The 17,238-nt window shown below is 44.7% G+C and overlaps 1 protein-coding gene across 2 annotated transcripts in view; it reads left to right on the top strand.

Moving 5' to 3' along the window:
* PSD4 (pleckstrin and Sec7 domain containing 4) overlaps positions 1–17,238 on the top strand; it is a 123,638-nt gene that overhangs the window by 101,850 nt on the left and 4,550 nt on the right. For both annotated transcript variants that reach the window (XM_030201703.1, XM_030201704.1), the window contains exons 9-14: positions 2,042–2,131; positions 6,986–7,029; positions 8,035–8,204; positions 8,957–9,027; positions 12,147–12,292; positions 14,847–14,991. In XM_030201703.1, coding sequence (XP_030057563.1) covers positions 2,042–2,131; positions 6,986–7,029; positions 8,035–8,204; positions 8,957–9,027; positions 12,147–12,292; positions 14,847–14,991 — 666 coding nt within the window. The remainder of the gene's footprint in view (positions 1–2,041; positions 2,132–6,985; positions 7,030–8,034; positions 8,205–8,956; positions 9,028–12,146; positions 12,293–14,846; positions 14,992–17,238) is intronic.

The following is a 17,238-nucleotide window of genomic DNA, read 5'->3' as shown; positions in this document are numbered from 1 at the left end:
GGTATGCACGCTATGGAAACCAGCATTGTGCTTTTAATGGGAGTAGTTTTCAGACTGGACCTGGGTAGGTCAATTTTCAGACTAGCCATATGGCTTTGAAAATGGCTCTGTATGTGATGGCACTGTGTCCTGTATAGATAAAAGCCGCCACACACACAACTAGCACAATGATTCATGTTGCTAACCCAGACTGAAAACTGCTTATCCGTGTTTGCAGAGACTGAAGTAGCCAGTGTGCCAGTGCAGGAAAACAGAAAGTGAGCAGTTTATACCCTTGCCAGAGCAGGGCTTGGCTGACATTTGACCATTCTGACTGAAAGGAAACCTTTTCTGGTTATCCTTTCTACTAATCCTTTCCCTTTCCTGCCTGGGTGGTGCCCGTTGTGACACAGAGTCTCCATCACATACAGCTGTGCTTTTAGTGACTCATGCCTTCCAGCATGGAGGCTCAGCGTTGCCCCCCTTGTCCTCATGTGTTCTGATTTCAGAGATGCCAAGTTACCCAGTTCCAGACTGGAAATTTTGGACAGTCCTAGATTTCTGACTACCCCAATCTGGTGCATTATGGGATTTGCAGTACTGATTTCAATGAATAGAATCAGAGACTACAAATCCCACACTACTTTGAGATGGAAATTCAAAACCAGAACAGAATCAGTGATATTTCCGGTTTATATCTACCAGGGGCATAGCCAACATTGGATTTTGGGAGGTGCCCAGTTGTGGACTAGGGGGGTGGGGGGCATCGCATGTCCTCTCCCCAGCACCACCACCTTTGCTGTTGGGGATGCCCAATCCCCATCCAGCAGACGAGATCTGCTGCTCAAAGTGCCCAAGCAGGAACAAGTCAGTGGCCCCATTTCCAGCCGCTGATGTCTGCACTCCCATTGGCAGCTGGAAAGGAAGCCACTGATTTCTTCCTGCTTGGGGATTGGGCATCCCCCGCCAGCCATTCGATATCTACGCCGGTTTTGGGGCCTGAACCAAAAGTGGGGGCCCCAGGCCTCCAAGCCCCCCACCCCTCTTCGTGACAGTGCCACTGATATCTACCATTAAACTGTGTCCGAGTCCCTTTGATTTATACTGTGGCCTGGCCTGAAGTAGAAAGGAAGGGTGCCTGGAACTTTGAAAAGCAGTTCTCATTGGAAAGCAAGAATTGCATGTTTTTTGTGTGTTATCGGTGCTGTCTAGGAGTTCAGCCACTAGTATGCTTCATGCCCCTGCACTGCATGACAGAACCCAGGAGTAACAGTGGTGCTTCTATGATACCTGTTCTCCTCCCCTCCCCTCCCCACCCTTCCTTTATCTATTAAACAATACTTTAAGCCTGATTTAAGTATAAGATCATTGTAGCTCTGTGGCTGTGATCCCTTGTAGTGAATCAAAATAAAATGTATTCAGAGATAATATAGGACCTTCCAGGATCACATGGTCCTATCTGCATGGTCCCATGTTTTAGCAGTGACAGGACTGCTGCCAAAAATGTTTACACGTGTGCATTGACCTTCATTTGTTGACGTGTTCTGTGTCCAAAGCTACCAAACTTTGTGACTCCTGATTCAGATGCTTTTGTCGAAGCACAGCACCATGTCAGGTTCTATTTTTGAGTTCAACCTTTATCCACTGAAAACATAGCGAAGGGTTTTTGAGTCCTATTTTTATCTGTTGGGAATACAGCAAAGTTGCGTTTTGTTGTCCATATGAGGTTTTGATGTTATTTACTTTGTTGGATGCATAATAAACGTTTGTACTTTTATTTTTTGGGGTAGTGTCGCCCCTTTTTTGAGGTACCCCTTTTTGTACCAGATTTCCCATTTTTCGGTCCATCCCTACACCTTCCTTCCATCTGAAGATGGGACACGTATGCTCTGAAGAGCTGCATCTGGATCATTCTTACATTAGACAGAAAAAGGTTTCACCGCCTGCTAAGTTTCTGGTTTTCTGAGCCACCCAGACATGTAGATGGGTGAGAGGTGTAGAATGATCTTGAATGTCTTTCCTTTCCTCATCTCCTGTTTGTTTGTTCTCTTTCTGGATACAGAACATTGGAAGAAGTATGTCCTCCCAGGAGTTTGTTACCAACTTGGAGAACATGAATGATGGGAAAAACTTCCCAAAAGACCAGTTAAAGGTATGTGTGTCTTCTGTACAGGAATCCTATCCATCTTCTATATTAGGAACTCAATATCTAGAGTCTGAGGAATTGATTTAAATTTTTTGCTTTGCTTTTAATGGTATCAGTTGCAGAAATAGGTAGATCTCTTCATAAAGGTTGTTAATAAATCCCAATAAATAAATATATAAACCAACCTAGTAGTTGACAGTAGGTAAAGAGCAAGTCAGCCCACCAAGTCAAAATTTCTCCACATTGGGCTGAATCAAGTAAATGATGCCAAAATTTAGCACCAGAACAAATCTGTGCAGAATGGTCTTCATTGGGGAGGAATGATGAGCCCTGTCCAGCATGCATTTGCAATCTAGCAGGCGCCTCATTCCCCCAAATGCAGCAGCCCATCCGTTCCTCCCTGCACACGAGCAGGAACTCCGACCTGACCCCCCGCCCTCCCCCAGCGACACTGGGGCTGGAGGTCTGGTGGACCTACAGTCCCCCTGACCTCCCCTCCCTGACACAGGTTCAGGGGGAGCTGGAGATCTGGTGAGTCTCCAGCCCCCCTAACCCCCTCCCTTGCATCCTCTCACATGCAACCCTGGTGGCCTGGGCCACGAGTCAATCCCCTTCCCCCGACCTGGTGGTCTAGCAACCCTTCCCCAACCCCTTCGTTGGAGGAGGGAAGTGGCCTCCCTCTTCTTCCATCTACAAAGTTAGGGGGTGTGGAAGGACCGCTAGACCACCAGGTCGGGGGGGGGGGGGAGGGGGTGACACGCGGTCCAGGCCACCAGGGCCGCATGTGAGGGGGATTAGGGGGGTCTGGAGACTCACCAAATCTCCAGCCCCCCCTGAACCTGTGTCGGGGGGGGGGGGAGATTGACTCAGCCCACTGGGCCATCGGGGCTGCATGTGAGGGGGGGTGAGGGGGGCTGGAGACCCACTGGATCTCCAGTCCGCCCCCCCCCCCCCCCCGAAACTGTCGGGACGGGGGAGGGTTGACTCGCAGCCCAGTGGGCCACCAAGGCTCTATTCGAAAGGATGCTAGGGGGGGCTGGAGACTCCCCCCTCCCCCCCCCCAACTTGGGTCAGGGGGATTGGAAGTCCACCGGACCTCCAGCCCCCGTGTTGCTTGCCTCGGGGTGTGGGTACTTGGGATCTCTTGGTCCCATGTACCTCCAGCCTAGGCCTGTCAAACAAGTGCGGGAGGATTCAGGCACAATCCTCCCGCACTTTTACCCTATGATCAGAGATAATAGTGTGCTTAAATTTGCATGCTGTTATCTCTGATCATAGGAGCTGTTATGGATTGGTTCAGGACATTTGTTTATGCTTAGGATATTTTTTTGTATTGCATTTGTATTTTGAGTAAAAAAAAGAGTGGTGGCAATGAGCTCCATGGTGGTATGCTTGGTGTTTAATAAGTATGATGTTATAACATACATATGTAGGCTGATTTGTGTCTATGCAGTAAAAACAGGAAATATTTCCACAAGAAAGTGTTTATTGCATAAAATATTTCAGTAAAGTGGAAAATATAAAAGTTTAATGAAATTTGTGATTTTCTGACTGGCATTAGAAGTAAGATATAAACTGTATGCACAGTTTGGGTACGATAACTCATTTAGTATCATATGCATATTCATTAGAGATATCCTAAAAAACTGACCTGTTGGTGGCCCTTGAGGGCTGAGAATGAGGACCAAGGCCCTAGCCAGTCTGGTTTTCAGGATAGGCACAATGAATATGCATGAGATAGATTTGCATGCACCGTCCCCACTGAATGCAGTTCTATCTCATGTATATTCATAGTGGACGTCTTGAAAACCAGACTGGCTAGGGGGTTCTCCAGGACTGGTTTGAGAACCACTACGTTGAAGGGTGCTCCAAGGACGCACTCTCAATCTACCTGACTGGGTGTTAAGGAAAATTAATGTGTCAAGGAAATCAGTTCTGGCAAAGATATTTTTAAAAACCCGAAACATAAGCTGCCTTATTTATACATCATGTAACATAGTAAGTTACCAAAATTTCCCTGAAGGGAAGTTGGTTTCATAACATGAATATTTCCATCCTCTGTGCTTTATTTTGGTGTGAGTCTGGATCACTTGAGGCCATTAGGAACAAGCTGAGTCAATATTTCCCTCCTCCTGCTGCCTGTCTGCCTTTACATGGCACAATATGAGGAGAAATTTGTGTATAATTCGGTTTTATAAATATGGAAATGTTCTATTGGTGATGTTCTTCTCATATGGGGAGGTTTAATTACATTAAATAATTTTTTACAGTATTTGGATGGTTGTGGTACCAACATTTCTTTTTCGAGCCATATTGGCCACCAGAGGGTGAATTTTTTGGATATTCATATACAGTATATTGAAGGAGAGTTTTTTTACACAATCATATGATAAAGAAACAGACAGGAATGCTGTTCACCATTATTATAGCCATCATCCTAGGAGGTTGGAAGACAGCAACCCTATAGGTCTGTTTCTTCGTTATACATAGGTTGTGTACACTACAAGCAATGTTTAAACTTCAGGCGGAGGATATGAAGCTTAAGTTCAAACAAAAGGGTTATCCTTCTAAAATTATTTGGAGGGCATATAAGAGAGCATTTAATGCCCAGAGAGAATGGCTATTACACCCCTCTAGAAATAATCAGGATAATAGACTTACATGTGTTTTACTTTATACTCATTTGGCCATTGAGGTGAAAAAACATATTTGCAAGCATTGGCCCATTCTTTCCATTTATTCACAATTTCACCAACTACCGTGGTTTGCGTACACTAGAGGTCGTAATTTGGGGAAAATATCAATAAATAGAGTAAAGAGGTCAGGAAGCAAGTGTGGGGCATCATAAATGTAATAATTGCATTTACTGTCAATATGGTACGGTGCAGATAACTCCATCAGCAGACTGGATGGGTCATATGGCCTTTATCTGCCGTCATGTTTCTATGTTTCTATACAGTGGGGAAGATTTTTTCATTATGTTCCTACACTGATTATAATTCACAAGAAGTACTCTGTGGCATGCAATGCCCATGTAATAAACAGCATATTGCCCAACATTTGAGCAATTTCTGAGTTCAACATATGAAAGCCCCTTTAGTTAGTCATTGGAGAATGGCACAACATCAAGCAGAAGTTAGATTTTTGGTTTTATTTCAGGTGCATACAACTCGATCAGGGGATATATCTGCCATACTAGAACATAAGGAACAGCGATTCATTTACACTTGGAATACAGTTTTTCCTTATGGTTTGAATAAGGCGGTAGATTGGACTGTAGTTCAGTAGATAGAGCTGTGCTTGTCTATTTAAAATGCTGACAACCGGCGTGTTTCACAGCACATACGCCGGCGTTTTGTTCAGTCCAGTGCCGTGCTTTCTGTGAACACTCCTACGGGAACCCTAGTCTACTAGTGTCTGAGAAGAGTTTTGTAGGATTCTATAAGGTAAATTATGTTTGTATTTTAAATATGTAGGATACGGCAGAAGGGCAATTTATTGCATGTGCTGTCATCTGCTTGACTTTGCAGTCTTTGCCCCTGATGACACTTGGGTTGTGAAACATGGGACCATGTCGGGTCCAGAGTTAAGAATTGGTTTGGAGCAGATTTTCATCTAGATGGAGTGAATTGATAATCGATACATATTGAACTGAGCCCATATTAATATTAGATCACTGTTGCTGAAGTTGGACATCTTCATGATTGTTGACAATACTACAATATCTACAGCTCGACCAATGATTTTGACATAGCAATTTTAAAAACAAGTGATATCTTGCTTCATGAAGAGTGAAAGATATTTATATTTTTCCATGGGTATTCTATATGGACTTATCGTTGGTTTTTAATACCCTTCTCAGAAGGAGTGTATAAATGCAAAAGATTAACTTAACGGCCTCAAGAAGGATTTTAATTGGATGTTAGATAGATAGATAGATAGATAGGATGGGTTGTAGAGAGCTTCGACAGAAACTCCAGTAATTTGGAATGTGAGAACAGTGCAGGGCAGACTTTTAGAGTCTATGTCCCTGAAACAACAAAGACAGACCATGATCAAGTATGTATCACTTTCATTGTTAATTTAATCGTGCATTGATAACGAATATGACTGTTGGGCAGACTGGATGGACCGTTCAGATCTTTATATGCCGTCACTTACTATGTTACTGTAATCATCTCTCATGACTTGTCCTCTGCTTTTGACTTGGTTGATCAGTTGCTTCTTCTTTGACGTCTCTGTTCTATCGGCATTTCTGGTTCTGTTCTTTCCTGGTTCATATTGACAAACATAGTTATGGTATTTTAGAATATATACTCGTGTAACAATATTGGAATTATTGGTTACCTAAGAATAGTTTGTGATGTATATTTATTAGGGATATCCTGAAAACCCTTGAAGACTGAAATGAGTATCACTGGCATGGGGCATATGCTAACCTACATGGAAGTGCTTGCTGCTGGGTGATCTGCTTAATCAGCAGTACACTTCTGAGTATTAGGAAAAAAGGAAATCAAATACTTTTTTTGTTGGAAATGCCTATAGTCATTTCAGAATATTCTGTTCTCCAGTAACAGGTGCACATTTAATAGCACCAGAGAAGAGTATTTATCAGTTGTGCTGCTGTGAGTGTGAATTTGCTGATCGTTAAAAGGAAATAAGTGAAACCCATGAGTGGAAAACAGATGTTTCCTGCTCATTGGGATCTGTGAGCACAAAATTCCCTCCAGCCCAAACCAGAGCAGAGACATTTTACAAATACAGGAGGGGAGGCCAGTGCAATTAACTCAGACCTTTTCTCAGAAGGGCTCAGATGTGCAGGCCTATCTCACATAAACATTTTTTTTTATCTTGTCACAGGTCCTGTACCATTCCATCCGGAATGACAAGCTAGACTGGGCAGTGTAAGTGGATAATCTGGTCTGACTCGGGAGGGGGGTGGGGGGGGGTGGGAAGGATCACATTGATTCATACCCGATTATGGCTTGGCTTAGTTCCAGCCACAGGTACCTTCCTGTCCTGGGGCCTAAGCAGTGACAGCAAGCCTGTTTGAGACTTTATTTCTGTCATCCTGATCTCAGGTACAAAGAGAATTGTAGTCCCAGCAGGGCCGCCGTTGCCGTCCCCCTGCCGCCCCCTGTCGTTCCTCCTGCCGCTGCCGCCCCCCATTGCTCCCCCCGCCGCTGCCGTCCTCCGCCGCTGCAGTCCGTGATCTCATCTACCTGCCTCCACAGCTCTGGGCCCCCTGCATTCAAGGTGGCAGCCGCAGATCGCCTCTCTTCTGGCCTTCCCTCCCTGTGTCCCGCCCTCATCTGATGTAACTTCCGGTTTCCGCAAGGGCGGGACACAGGGAGGGAAGGCCCGAAGGGAGGCGATCTGTGACTGCCGCTTCGAATGCAGGGGGCCCGGAGCCGAGGAGACAGGCAGGTGAGACCGGGAACTGCAGCGCCGGCGACCTGACCCCGGCGCCAGGCCCCCCCCCCCCTCTTGGCGGCCCTGAGTCCCAGCATCCTGTTAAGAAAGAGGACATTTGTCATTGGTTTCATGTCTCAGATGGAAGTTCTTCAAAGCCTGATATAAATCACATGATCACTGGCAAATTAAATCTGAGGGTCTGTATTAGCTGCTGTAATCAGCACAGAGAGAAACTACAAGAGGCAAGGGAGGAACTGAGAGGTAAAGGACAGGGGAAAATTGGAAGTGACTGGAGAGGAAATTAACTTTATCTGTAGGTCCACTTTAAACTACCAGACAGATATGGTTTGAAGTGAAGAGGAAGCTAGAGGTCAGCTTGTGGGGGGGGGGGGGGGGGGGGGGGGGGCACTACACCATGAAAATCAATTAGGCCAACTAGATGAGTCTTGCAATCCTTATCCACCAATCAATTCTATGTTTCTGTGTTTTACTAGAGATGAAGAGGAGCTGCAAAATGTTTTTGTGCCTAAGTTGGCATATTCTCCCTCCAGTCGAAAGAAGAGCAGCCCCTTCCTGGAGTTGCCACCTCTTGACCACAATGCACCAACCTATTACCAGGGCATTCTGTCCCGCAAGATCCACGCAGATATCGATAGAAAGAAAAGTTAGTACCTTCAATCTCCTACCTGTGTGTAGACGTCACTTTCTATCAGCCTGTGCTGATGTCACAGTCCAGTGCTTTGTGACATCACACAGAGCAGGTGAGGGCACTATGCCCTTAGCTTCTGTGACATCACAATATGGTGGGAAACATACAGGTTGAAAACAAGCGAAAGTTGGCTAGAGGCAGGGAAGGAAACCCAGAACAAGCTTGTTGCACATAAATGGCTCTTGGCCAGTCTGAATTTGTTAATTGGCCTGATCAGGTGAGAGGGATTCCCCCAGTGACGAGCATCAGGCTGCTGCAGGTAATACCACTCATGTCTGAAGGACTGCCTGTGAAAGTCTCTGGCACCTAATGCTATAACTGCATTTACCCACAGGGGCTTTTCTTCCTTATCAACCCTGCCTTGCTGTCCCTGGAAATCAGTTTTGCTTGTGACAAGACAGCAGAGAGAGAAAAACTTCTCGAAGGCTTATTAAATGGGCTGGGGAGGTGCTTGGGGTGCAGAATCATCTATCCGTACTACTTTCTTTCTCCCCAGACATACACATACAGAGCCCACATTAACCCCACAGTGTGTCCATATCTTAACACCCACGCACTGTGCTTCTCTCATCCCTACCCAGGAGATTTTAGATAAACTGAGACTGTCAAGCACAGTACACTAGTGAAAAGTGGCAGAAGGACATGCACAGAAGACCTAGAGGTACGAATGACCACGTTTGCTAATCTCAGCTCTTTTTTCTTTCCAGCACCATGGGGGAAAAGAAGCTGGAAAGCCTTCTATGCTGTGTTAAAGGGAATGTTGTTGTATCTCTTAAAGGTAAAAACTAAATGTCTTGTGGAGGCCTGTATGCTGAGGCTAATTACCCTGCTACGGAAAGGTATTCTTCTGCCAGTTCACTGACTCTATGTATGACAGGGTTTCCCAAACCTGTCCATACTAGAGACCCCACAGCCACTTGGGTTTTTAGGATAGCCGCAATAAATATGCATGAGATGAATTTGAGCGAATGGGGTATCTGATGAATGCAGATATATATCTAATGCGTATTCATTATGGATATCTTGAGAACTAGACTGGCTGTGGGGGGGTCATAGGACATGTTTAGAAAGCCCTACTGCGTGATCTTGGATGAACTGGTTTATTTCCTCTACTTGTTCTTACCCAGATGAGCGCAAGGTATAATACAAACATTCTTCCTGCTTTCACTAGACGTTGGCGGCTGAAAGGTGTCTAGGTATACAGTCTGTTTCCTGAATGAGTCAGTGCTGAGAGAGGTTCCACTTGATTGACTAGTTCTAGGTATCTAATAAAGAAGAGGGAGTTTTCTTCTGTTAAAATTATACAGGATGTCAGTGAGAATCACCACTGTTTTTAAGGGGAGGGCAGTGATAAACAGCAAGTTAGTAGTAAGCTGACCTCTGAGAGAGGTCTGGAGTCCAGACCTACCTCTTGCTCCATGGGCCAGCCCCAAAGATGAAGTCCCACCCGTAGTGGAAGAGTGGGGAACCTACTGAATTACTCAAGTCACGCATCCCAGGATGGCCACCTCACTCCTGTGGCTGTTCCAGTCCTAGTTCTGCCCCACTGCATGCCGGGAGACATAGTTTCTACTTTTCTTATGGCAATCAGAACAACACCACCTTGCATGCAATAGGGCAAAACCAGGACTGTATCAGCCTCTTAGCGCTGACATGGGTGAGATGGCAGCCTTGACTGCGGTCTGTACCTCTCAGAGAGCTGCTGCTGCATTAGCTGAACATGAAGGGGGTGGGGGAGATAAGGAATAAAAAAGGTGGGGGGCAGGGGCTTAGCCATGGATGGGCCTGTCGGCCTAGACTCTTCTTTTAGCAGCTGGGTACATCATTGGTAAAGGCCTCATCAGCTGATGAAATCCAAGCCCGTCCCTGTTACCGGCACCAGCATCAAGTTCAGTTCTTGCTGGAGCACTTCCTGATGCTAATCTCATGAGCCAGTGCTGCCGCTGTCTGCTGACTTCTTCACTGCACTACACAGCTGACTTGGGGTGGGCTCCTGATTTCTTCAGCTGGTGGGGCTTGGAGATCCCTGCCAACTAAAGTATTCTTTTTTTAAAATTATATTTGTTTATTAATATTTGTTTAACATTACGAGATTAACTTGCAAGTTGCAATACAGAGAAAATCGTACTATCAAAAATTATACATTAATAAAATTATTATTTGCTCTCTTTCTTAGACCACAATAATGAAAGGAAAAAAAGGGGGGGAGGGGTATATTAGATGAGGAGATCATAATTTAAAGAAGAAAACGATAAAGAGTATGTCTAGCCTGAGTTTTCCATATTTTTCAGGTACTTAATCAGTTAACATTCATACATAAGAGTCTATTTGGTCACTTCTTTTGTCTCAAGAAAAGTTTGAAGTTGTTCTGGCTCAAAAAATACTTATTTATTACCCATGTATCTTATAAGGCATTTACATGGGTATGCTAATAAGAATGACACTCCTAGTGCCTTAGTCTCTTCCCTAAGAGCCAGAAACATTTTCCTTCTATCTTGTGTTATCTTAGTAACATCCGGGTATATCCATATTCTGGAACCACAAAAAATCTTTGACGAGTTCTTAAAGTATAACTTCAAAACTCCAGCTAAAGTATTTTTAATTTTGGTAGGGGGCAAGGGAGGGAAGAGGAAAGAGAAAGCAAGAGGAGGCAGAGGAAATGGATGCTCAGTGCCTAGTGTTGCCCCCCCCCCCCCCCCCCCCCCACACACACACACACACACACAATAATTTCTGGTTTTGTCATAGGGGGGCAGGGAGGAGAGAACCCCAGGCATCAAAGGCTCATGGCACCATAATCTTGGCTGGAGCCAGTTCTGATTGAACAGGAAGCCCAAAGGAGAAAGAAGAAATTGTGAAATTCCAAAAATATATATTAGTAATCATGGTAATATTAAGGTTATCAAGAAACAAGTTTGAACCTAATATGCTCTGTAATGGAATTCCCAAACACTCCCACTAATTTCAAAATGAAAATAGTAAATAAATACTTAACAGAACTTCCCAGTAGGGTTCAAACTTGTTTCTTGATTAGTATTTGATATAAGTAGTTTGAATTCCCCTCTTTGTGGTATTGTGTTTTAAATATTAGGGTTATCACATGACAAGATTCATCCAGAACCACACTCATCCAATTATAGATTTGCCCTTTTAATTTGGAAGCGCAACTGCTCTGCCCTGGTTTCACTTCTGTTCTTTAACTCTAGATCAGGGGTTCTCAACCCAGTCCTTGGGACAAAGCAAGCCAGTCAGATGTCAGGATACCCACAATGAATAGCAGCAATAGAGCAGACCAGCGCAAAATGTCTGTATTCAAAATTTATTTACCGCAAGCAATACAAGAACACAAAAACTCTAAAAGCCCAACGCGGCCATGTTCAGCCCTCCTAAGGGCTGTGACAGGGCAAAATGAAAACCTACAAGTGTGAGTCCAATATGACACCTATCTGGTTGGAAGCAGCTCTCTGTGCAAGTCATAGCTTTTGCCTGCAGTGAATACTTTTTGGTCTGCTCTATTGCTGCTGTTTTGGATTTTTCGGATCATCTGCCTGTGTGTTTTCTTGTACCCACAATGAATATGCATGAGGTAAATTTGCATGCACTACCTCCATTGTATGCATAGTCATATTGAGTATCCTGTAAACATGACGGTCTAGATATGTCCTAAGGACTGGGTTGAGAACCACTGCTCTAGATCCAGGTCTGGAGCTATTCGAGTATACAGAGTTTTGTACCAGAGATTTGAGAATACCACAATAAAAATATCAGATTGGCTGATTCCAAAAATTACATGAGGCCCAAACCTCTCTTCTTAGTTATAGAATTTTCTCTTCATTGTGTAGACCGCTGAGGGCTTTGCGATTGACCAAAGACTTACTGATCTTATGTGCCACACAGGATGAATACAGAACAGAGTACCCATACTATGAGGAGGTGATCAGTATTCACCACGCCTTCGCCGAGAAAGCCAGCAAATACACCAAGCGAGTCAACGTCTTCCGCCTCCAGACGGCCGACTGGCGTGTCTACCTGTTCCAAGCGCAGTAAGGGCATTTCATTCCTTCCCACATTCTGCTGTGATTATGCTAGAGAAATGAGAAAAGAGGGGAAAGGAAGGGGCACTGTAAGACTCGAGAGTCACAGGATCTTGCGCCTGTTTTGAACAACCTGCCATTCAAAGTGATTTTTTCCCGAAAATTACATAAAATCGCAATAAAATTCACTGACCTTAGTAACATAGTAAATGACGGCAGATAAAGACCTGAACGGTCCATCCAGTCTGCCCAACAATACTGACCTTAGAAATATGACATAAAACCCAAGGTAATATCAAATAGAAAATCAACAATAAATTGAGCAAACGCAAAAAAACGTAATACTGACTCCATTAGGAGAGAGGCGGAACATTTCATTCTGTTGTTTTACGTCCTCAGCTTGAAAGAAGGCTTTCAACTTTTCCCTAAGGATTATTAAAATTGGTAAATCTGAGCAGATTTCATAAGGAAATTTGAAGCCCTTTTACTAAGCTGCGGTAGAAAATGAGCTTACCGCATTTTAACGCGGTACTTTCCCACAGGCCCTTTTCTAATGTGGAAAAGACATTTTTCAAATTTTTTTTTTTTGTATTTAAATTAGCGCATGTTACCTGAAAAAAGTTAATGCGGGAGCACTTACCACCTCTTATTTTGGGGGCTTTTACTAAAGGGCGGTAAAGCCATTTCCCTTTAAAAAAAAAAAGCCTTTTACCTGCTGCGGTAAAAGGGAACCTTGGCATGTGGCGAATCCAGGCACCGAAGCTACTGCAGGCCCCTTTTACTGCAGCATGGTAAAAAGGGCCCTCAGGAGGCACCCCTGAATGGATCGCAGTGGTCTCGCCATAAAATATCAATCTGGTCTGTCAGTCACATAAGTTGGGCAAAATATAGAAATACAGGGTCCCATATTCAGCAGGCTGTGGCAAGAGATTTGCTCATTGTTGACGAAGTTATTCCCAGATATTCAAAACTGGGCCTTGTCTAGGCTTTGGCTTTGAATATCCAGTTATTTTTGAGCCAACTAACACAGCGGCTTAAGTCGCTATTCAGCACTTAAGTGGCCATGGGCTGGCGCATGAAGATAGGACAGACTTTTATGCGGTCCCATTTATGCCGTAACCCCCGGATTCTATACATCAGTTCGTGTCTAGTGCTGTGCGCTGAAATCCAAGCATATTCTATAATAACGCGTGTAACTTAATTGGCTTAACAAGTTAATCAGCGTTGATAACAGCACTTAACGAGCGAGATGAATTGGCAATAATTAGAATTTACGCATACAACTCGCGTAGCATATTCTGTAACACAGAGCGCCTAAATTCTAATGCGTGCAGCCAAAAAGGGGCATGGTTATGGGTGGGGAAATGGGCATTTCGTGGGCATTCCAAAATTTACACTTGCTGTTATAGAATATGCCCCTCTGCGCCTAGATCTACGTGCCGGTATTTACGCCACGTTTTCCTTGGCGTAAATGGATGCACATAGTTCTAGGCGTTGGAATATCAATTAAGTGTGTATTCTATATACCGTGCCTAAATCTAGACGCTGCTTATAGAATGCACTTGGGTGGAAATTAGTTCCACGCAGAGTTTTCAGTCACCATATATAGAATCTGGCCACTTAAGGGCTGAATATCAGCTCTTAAGTGGCCGTGCTGACTCCTCCCACAGAACACCCCCAACGTAGCCGGTTTTGAGTTTAGCGCTTACTACGAATTTCAGGGGCATTTAGCAAGCTAAATGCTTCTGAAAATTAGCGGCTAGCCTCGACCAAGCGATTTAATCGGTCAGCGGCCAGCTAAATTGCTTTGAATATCGGTCCCACAGAATCTTTTTTTCAAATAAGAATTCTTATTTATTTATGTGCTTTTATTTCATATTGCCCACCCAAAATAACTTCTAAGTGATGTGCAATAGTATATAAAATATTTTAATCATATATTAGTAAATCTCTGAATAACACGTCCTAGCAGCAAAGCACAAGACACTCCTAAATGACACACAGGGGAGCAGAGAGCCTATACCAGGAACACAAGCACAGGATAAGACAGAAAAGTGTCATGGGAGCATTATTATTCAGTCTGCAGTAGAGAGATGCACAGGGACAAAAATCTAACTCATCTCCGTGGGGAAGCAAACCCGTTCCCGCCTCAAGTAATTTCCTCCATCCTAGCCCCCGGCCTGCCCTGCCCTTGCCATGCCGCAGTCAGCGGAAGTCTTGCAAGGCTGCCACTGGAAGTCTCGGCAGCCATTTTAGAAAAGCGATGCAGCAGCAAGAGGGTCAGCGGCAGTGGGCAGGAAAGACTGGGGATCTTTCCTGCCCCAAAGAATCCACTAAACCACCAGGATGGCTTGAGGTATGTGGCGGGAGGTCACCCTGTGGCTTGGGGGAGGAGAGGCAAAGCTCAGATCGCCTTGCATTTCCGCGGGGACCCCGCGGACCTGGAGGGGATCCCCACTCCTGTGCATCTCTCTAGCCTGCAGCCACGTGCAATAGCCTATCAGGAATGGAATAGAAGAATGTTCTCCTGGAGGGTATAATGTTTATCCCTTTCTTTTCTCAGGAGCAGAGATGAAATGAACTCCTGGATCGCTCGGATAAACCTGGTGGCTGCTATGTTCTCAGCTCCTCCTTTTCCGGCTGCCATTGGCTCTCAGAAGAGATTTGTGAGGCCCATCCTTCCCACAGCACCCTGCAAAAACTCTCTGGTAAGACTGCAGTCCTTCCCAGCACTGCAGAAGTCCCTGAGCAGTGGTCATGGAGAGGACCCAGTCCCTAGAGGAGACTTTAGGCCAGCTCTAATCACGTCAGAGCACCCTCTTTTTTTAAATTCTTTATTTATTAAATTTTACATTTATATCTATACAAATATATGAATATACAAATATATATCTATACAAATATATGTGATGAAATACAGAAAATAAAATACAATGGAGTAAAACATTACCCTGAATATAACACAAAAAGAAATTTTTTTTTCAACATTTGTCCACAAACTTTTGGATCAAGAACTAAGAAATTCTAACATAGGAACCCCCCCCCCCCCCCCCCCCCCCCCCCCCCAGTTTTATAACAATAAAGAGCGGATGGGAGATAAAAGCCCCCACAGCCGATTTTTCCAGCATAATCATCATTATGGGTTCTGTTCTAGGGATAGAGCATTCCTTTCCTTTGCTTCAATGAAATCTAATAATTTCTTGGGGCTAAAGAAAAGGTAGTTTATCAAATTCAAGGTAATACAACACTTGCAAGGAAATTTCAAAATAAAAGTACCACCTAACTTTATACATCAAAAATTCCTTTCTTTTCCTTTGAGTAGCTCGTGCCAGATCAGGGAAAACTTGAATTTTATATCCCATGAATAAATCATTTATATGCCTGAAATATGACCTTAAGATGTTATTGCGGTCAAGTTCAAGTGCGAATGTCACCAGCAATGTAGTACGTTCAGAAATAAGTTCAAGGGAGGATTCCAGGAATTCTGTCAAATTCAAATCAGTAGAAGGGGCAGTTGAGCATTATCTTTAGGCAATGAAGATATCCCTGTGATATACTGGGTTCTCTTTATAGGAGGATATGCCTCCTCTGGAATCCCCAGTACATCCTTGAAATATTTTTTTAACATATCCAACACATTTATTAAAGGAGACTTTGGGAAATTCAAAAATCTCAAGTTGTTCCTTCGTCCGTTATTTTCAAGGTATTCAAGTTTTCTATCCTGGATATCCCGTTCCTTGACTAAAACCTCTGTGAGATTTTGTAATTTCACAATTTGTTCTTCAGTTTTTTGAGATTTAACTTTCTGCTTCTGAATTTGTTCAGACATTAAGTGATTAGACTTCTTTAAATCAGTTATTTCATTTTTAAATGAAGTACTTAGCCAAAGTAAGGTATTGTTCACACCCTGAATGGCGTCCCATAAGGCATTCATAGTTACCACTGCAGGTCTCTCTAATACTCCGGTTCTCACGGTGCCGATCTCCAGGGCATTTAGTGCAGATCCTCGAACCGAGTCCTGCATCGGTATTCCTTTGCCCGGGGTAGAAGTACTCGCGGGTCCTCCTGCAACAGACACTGAAGAGCCGGGAGATTCCACGGCGTCCAAAGGCTTTAACCCCGCATGCAACAAATCGGCTCCGGGTCGTGGAGGTGCAGTGTGAGAGGGAGGGGTGAGCGTAACTCCCTCAATGCTGCACTCGGCCCTCAGCAGGGCCGAGTTAATCGAAGTGGGTGACTGTTCTTCGGGGATCCCAATCCCGAAATTATCCAAGGTCGTTTGGCGTGTGGAGGAAATTGATTGCGGGACCGCGGAGGTAGGAACCGCTATCTTTCCTTTTCTCTTCCCCATCGCTAGGTCAGAGAAACTTCTCACTCGCCAATTCATCGGTGAGCAATTCGGGAGCTGGTGAACCCGACTTCCGCTCACGTCGCCATCTTGATTCAGAGCACCCTCTTGATGCATTTTGAAACTGGTGGAACTGGTTTCAGACAGGAAAAACAGAAGTACAATACCAGAAAGCACTGGGCTGTAAATTCAGAACATGTGCATGCCCCAGAGCTTCCTCCAGGTACTGTCTCACCTGACAGCTCGGCAGTTCTGTTGTCCATCTCAACCAGTGAGGATCTCCAACACATTATCGCCAGATAAGCTGTCTTTTCACTGGGCCATCCAGTGTTGCCAGGTGGGCGGTTTTACCGCCCAATTGGGCAGTTTTCCGCGACCCGCCGCTGGAAATTTTTGCCCGCAGCGGGTTGCGGTTTTTTGGGCTTCTTTTTTTGTGTTTTGGGCGTTTTTTTGGCGTTTTTTTTCGGCCGTGGGGGGCGGGGTTAGTGATGTTTTGGGCGGGGCCGGTGACGGGGGAGGCGGGGCCGATGACGGCGGGGCGGGGTTGATGACGGCAGGGGCGGGGTTGATGACGCGGGGGTGGTGGTGTCAGGGGCTGGGTTTGAGT

This window comes from Microcaecilia unicolor, chromosome 4 (genome assembly GCF_901765095.1).
Source record: "Microcaecilia unicolor chromosome 4, aMicUni1.1, whole genome shotgun sequence".
NCBI lineage: Eukaryota > Metazoa > Chordata > Amphibia > Gymnophiona > Siphonopidae > Microcaecilia > Microcaecilia unicolor.
The sequence above is the reverse complement of the archived record's forward strand: the minus strand, read 5'-3'. Positions and strand labels throughout refer to the sequence as shown.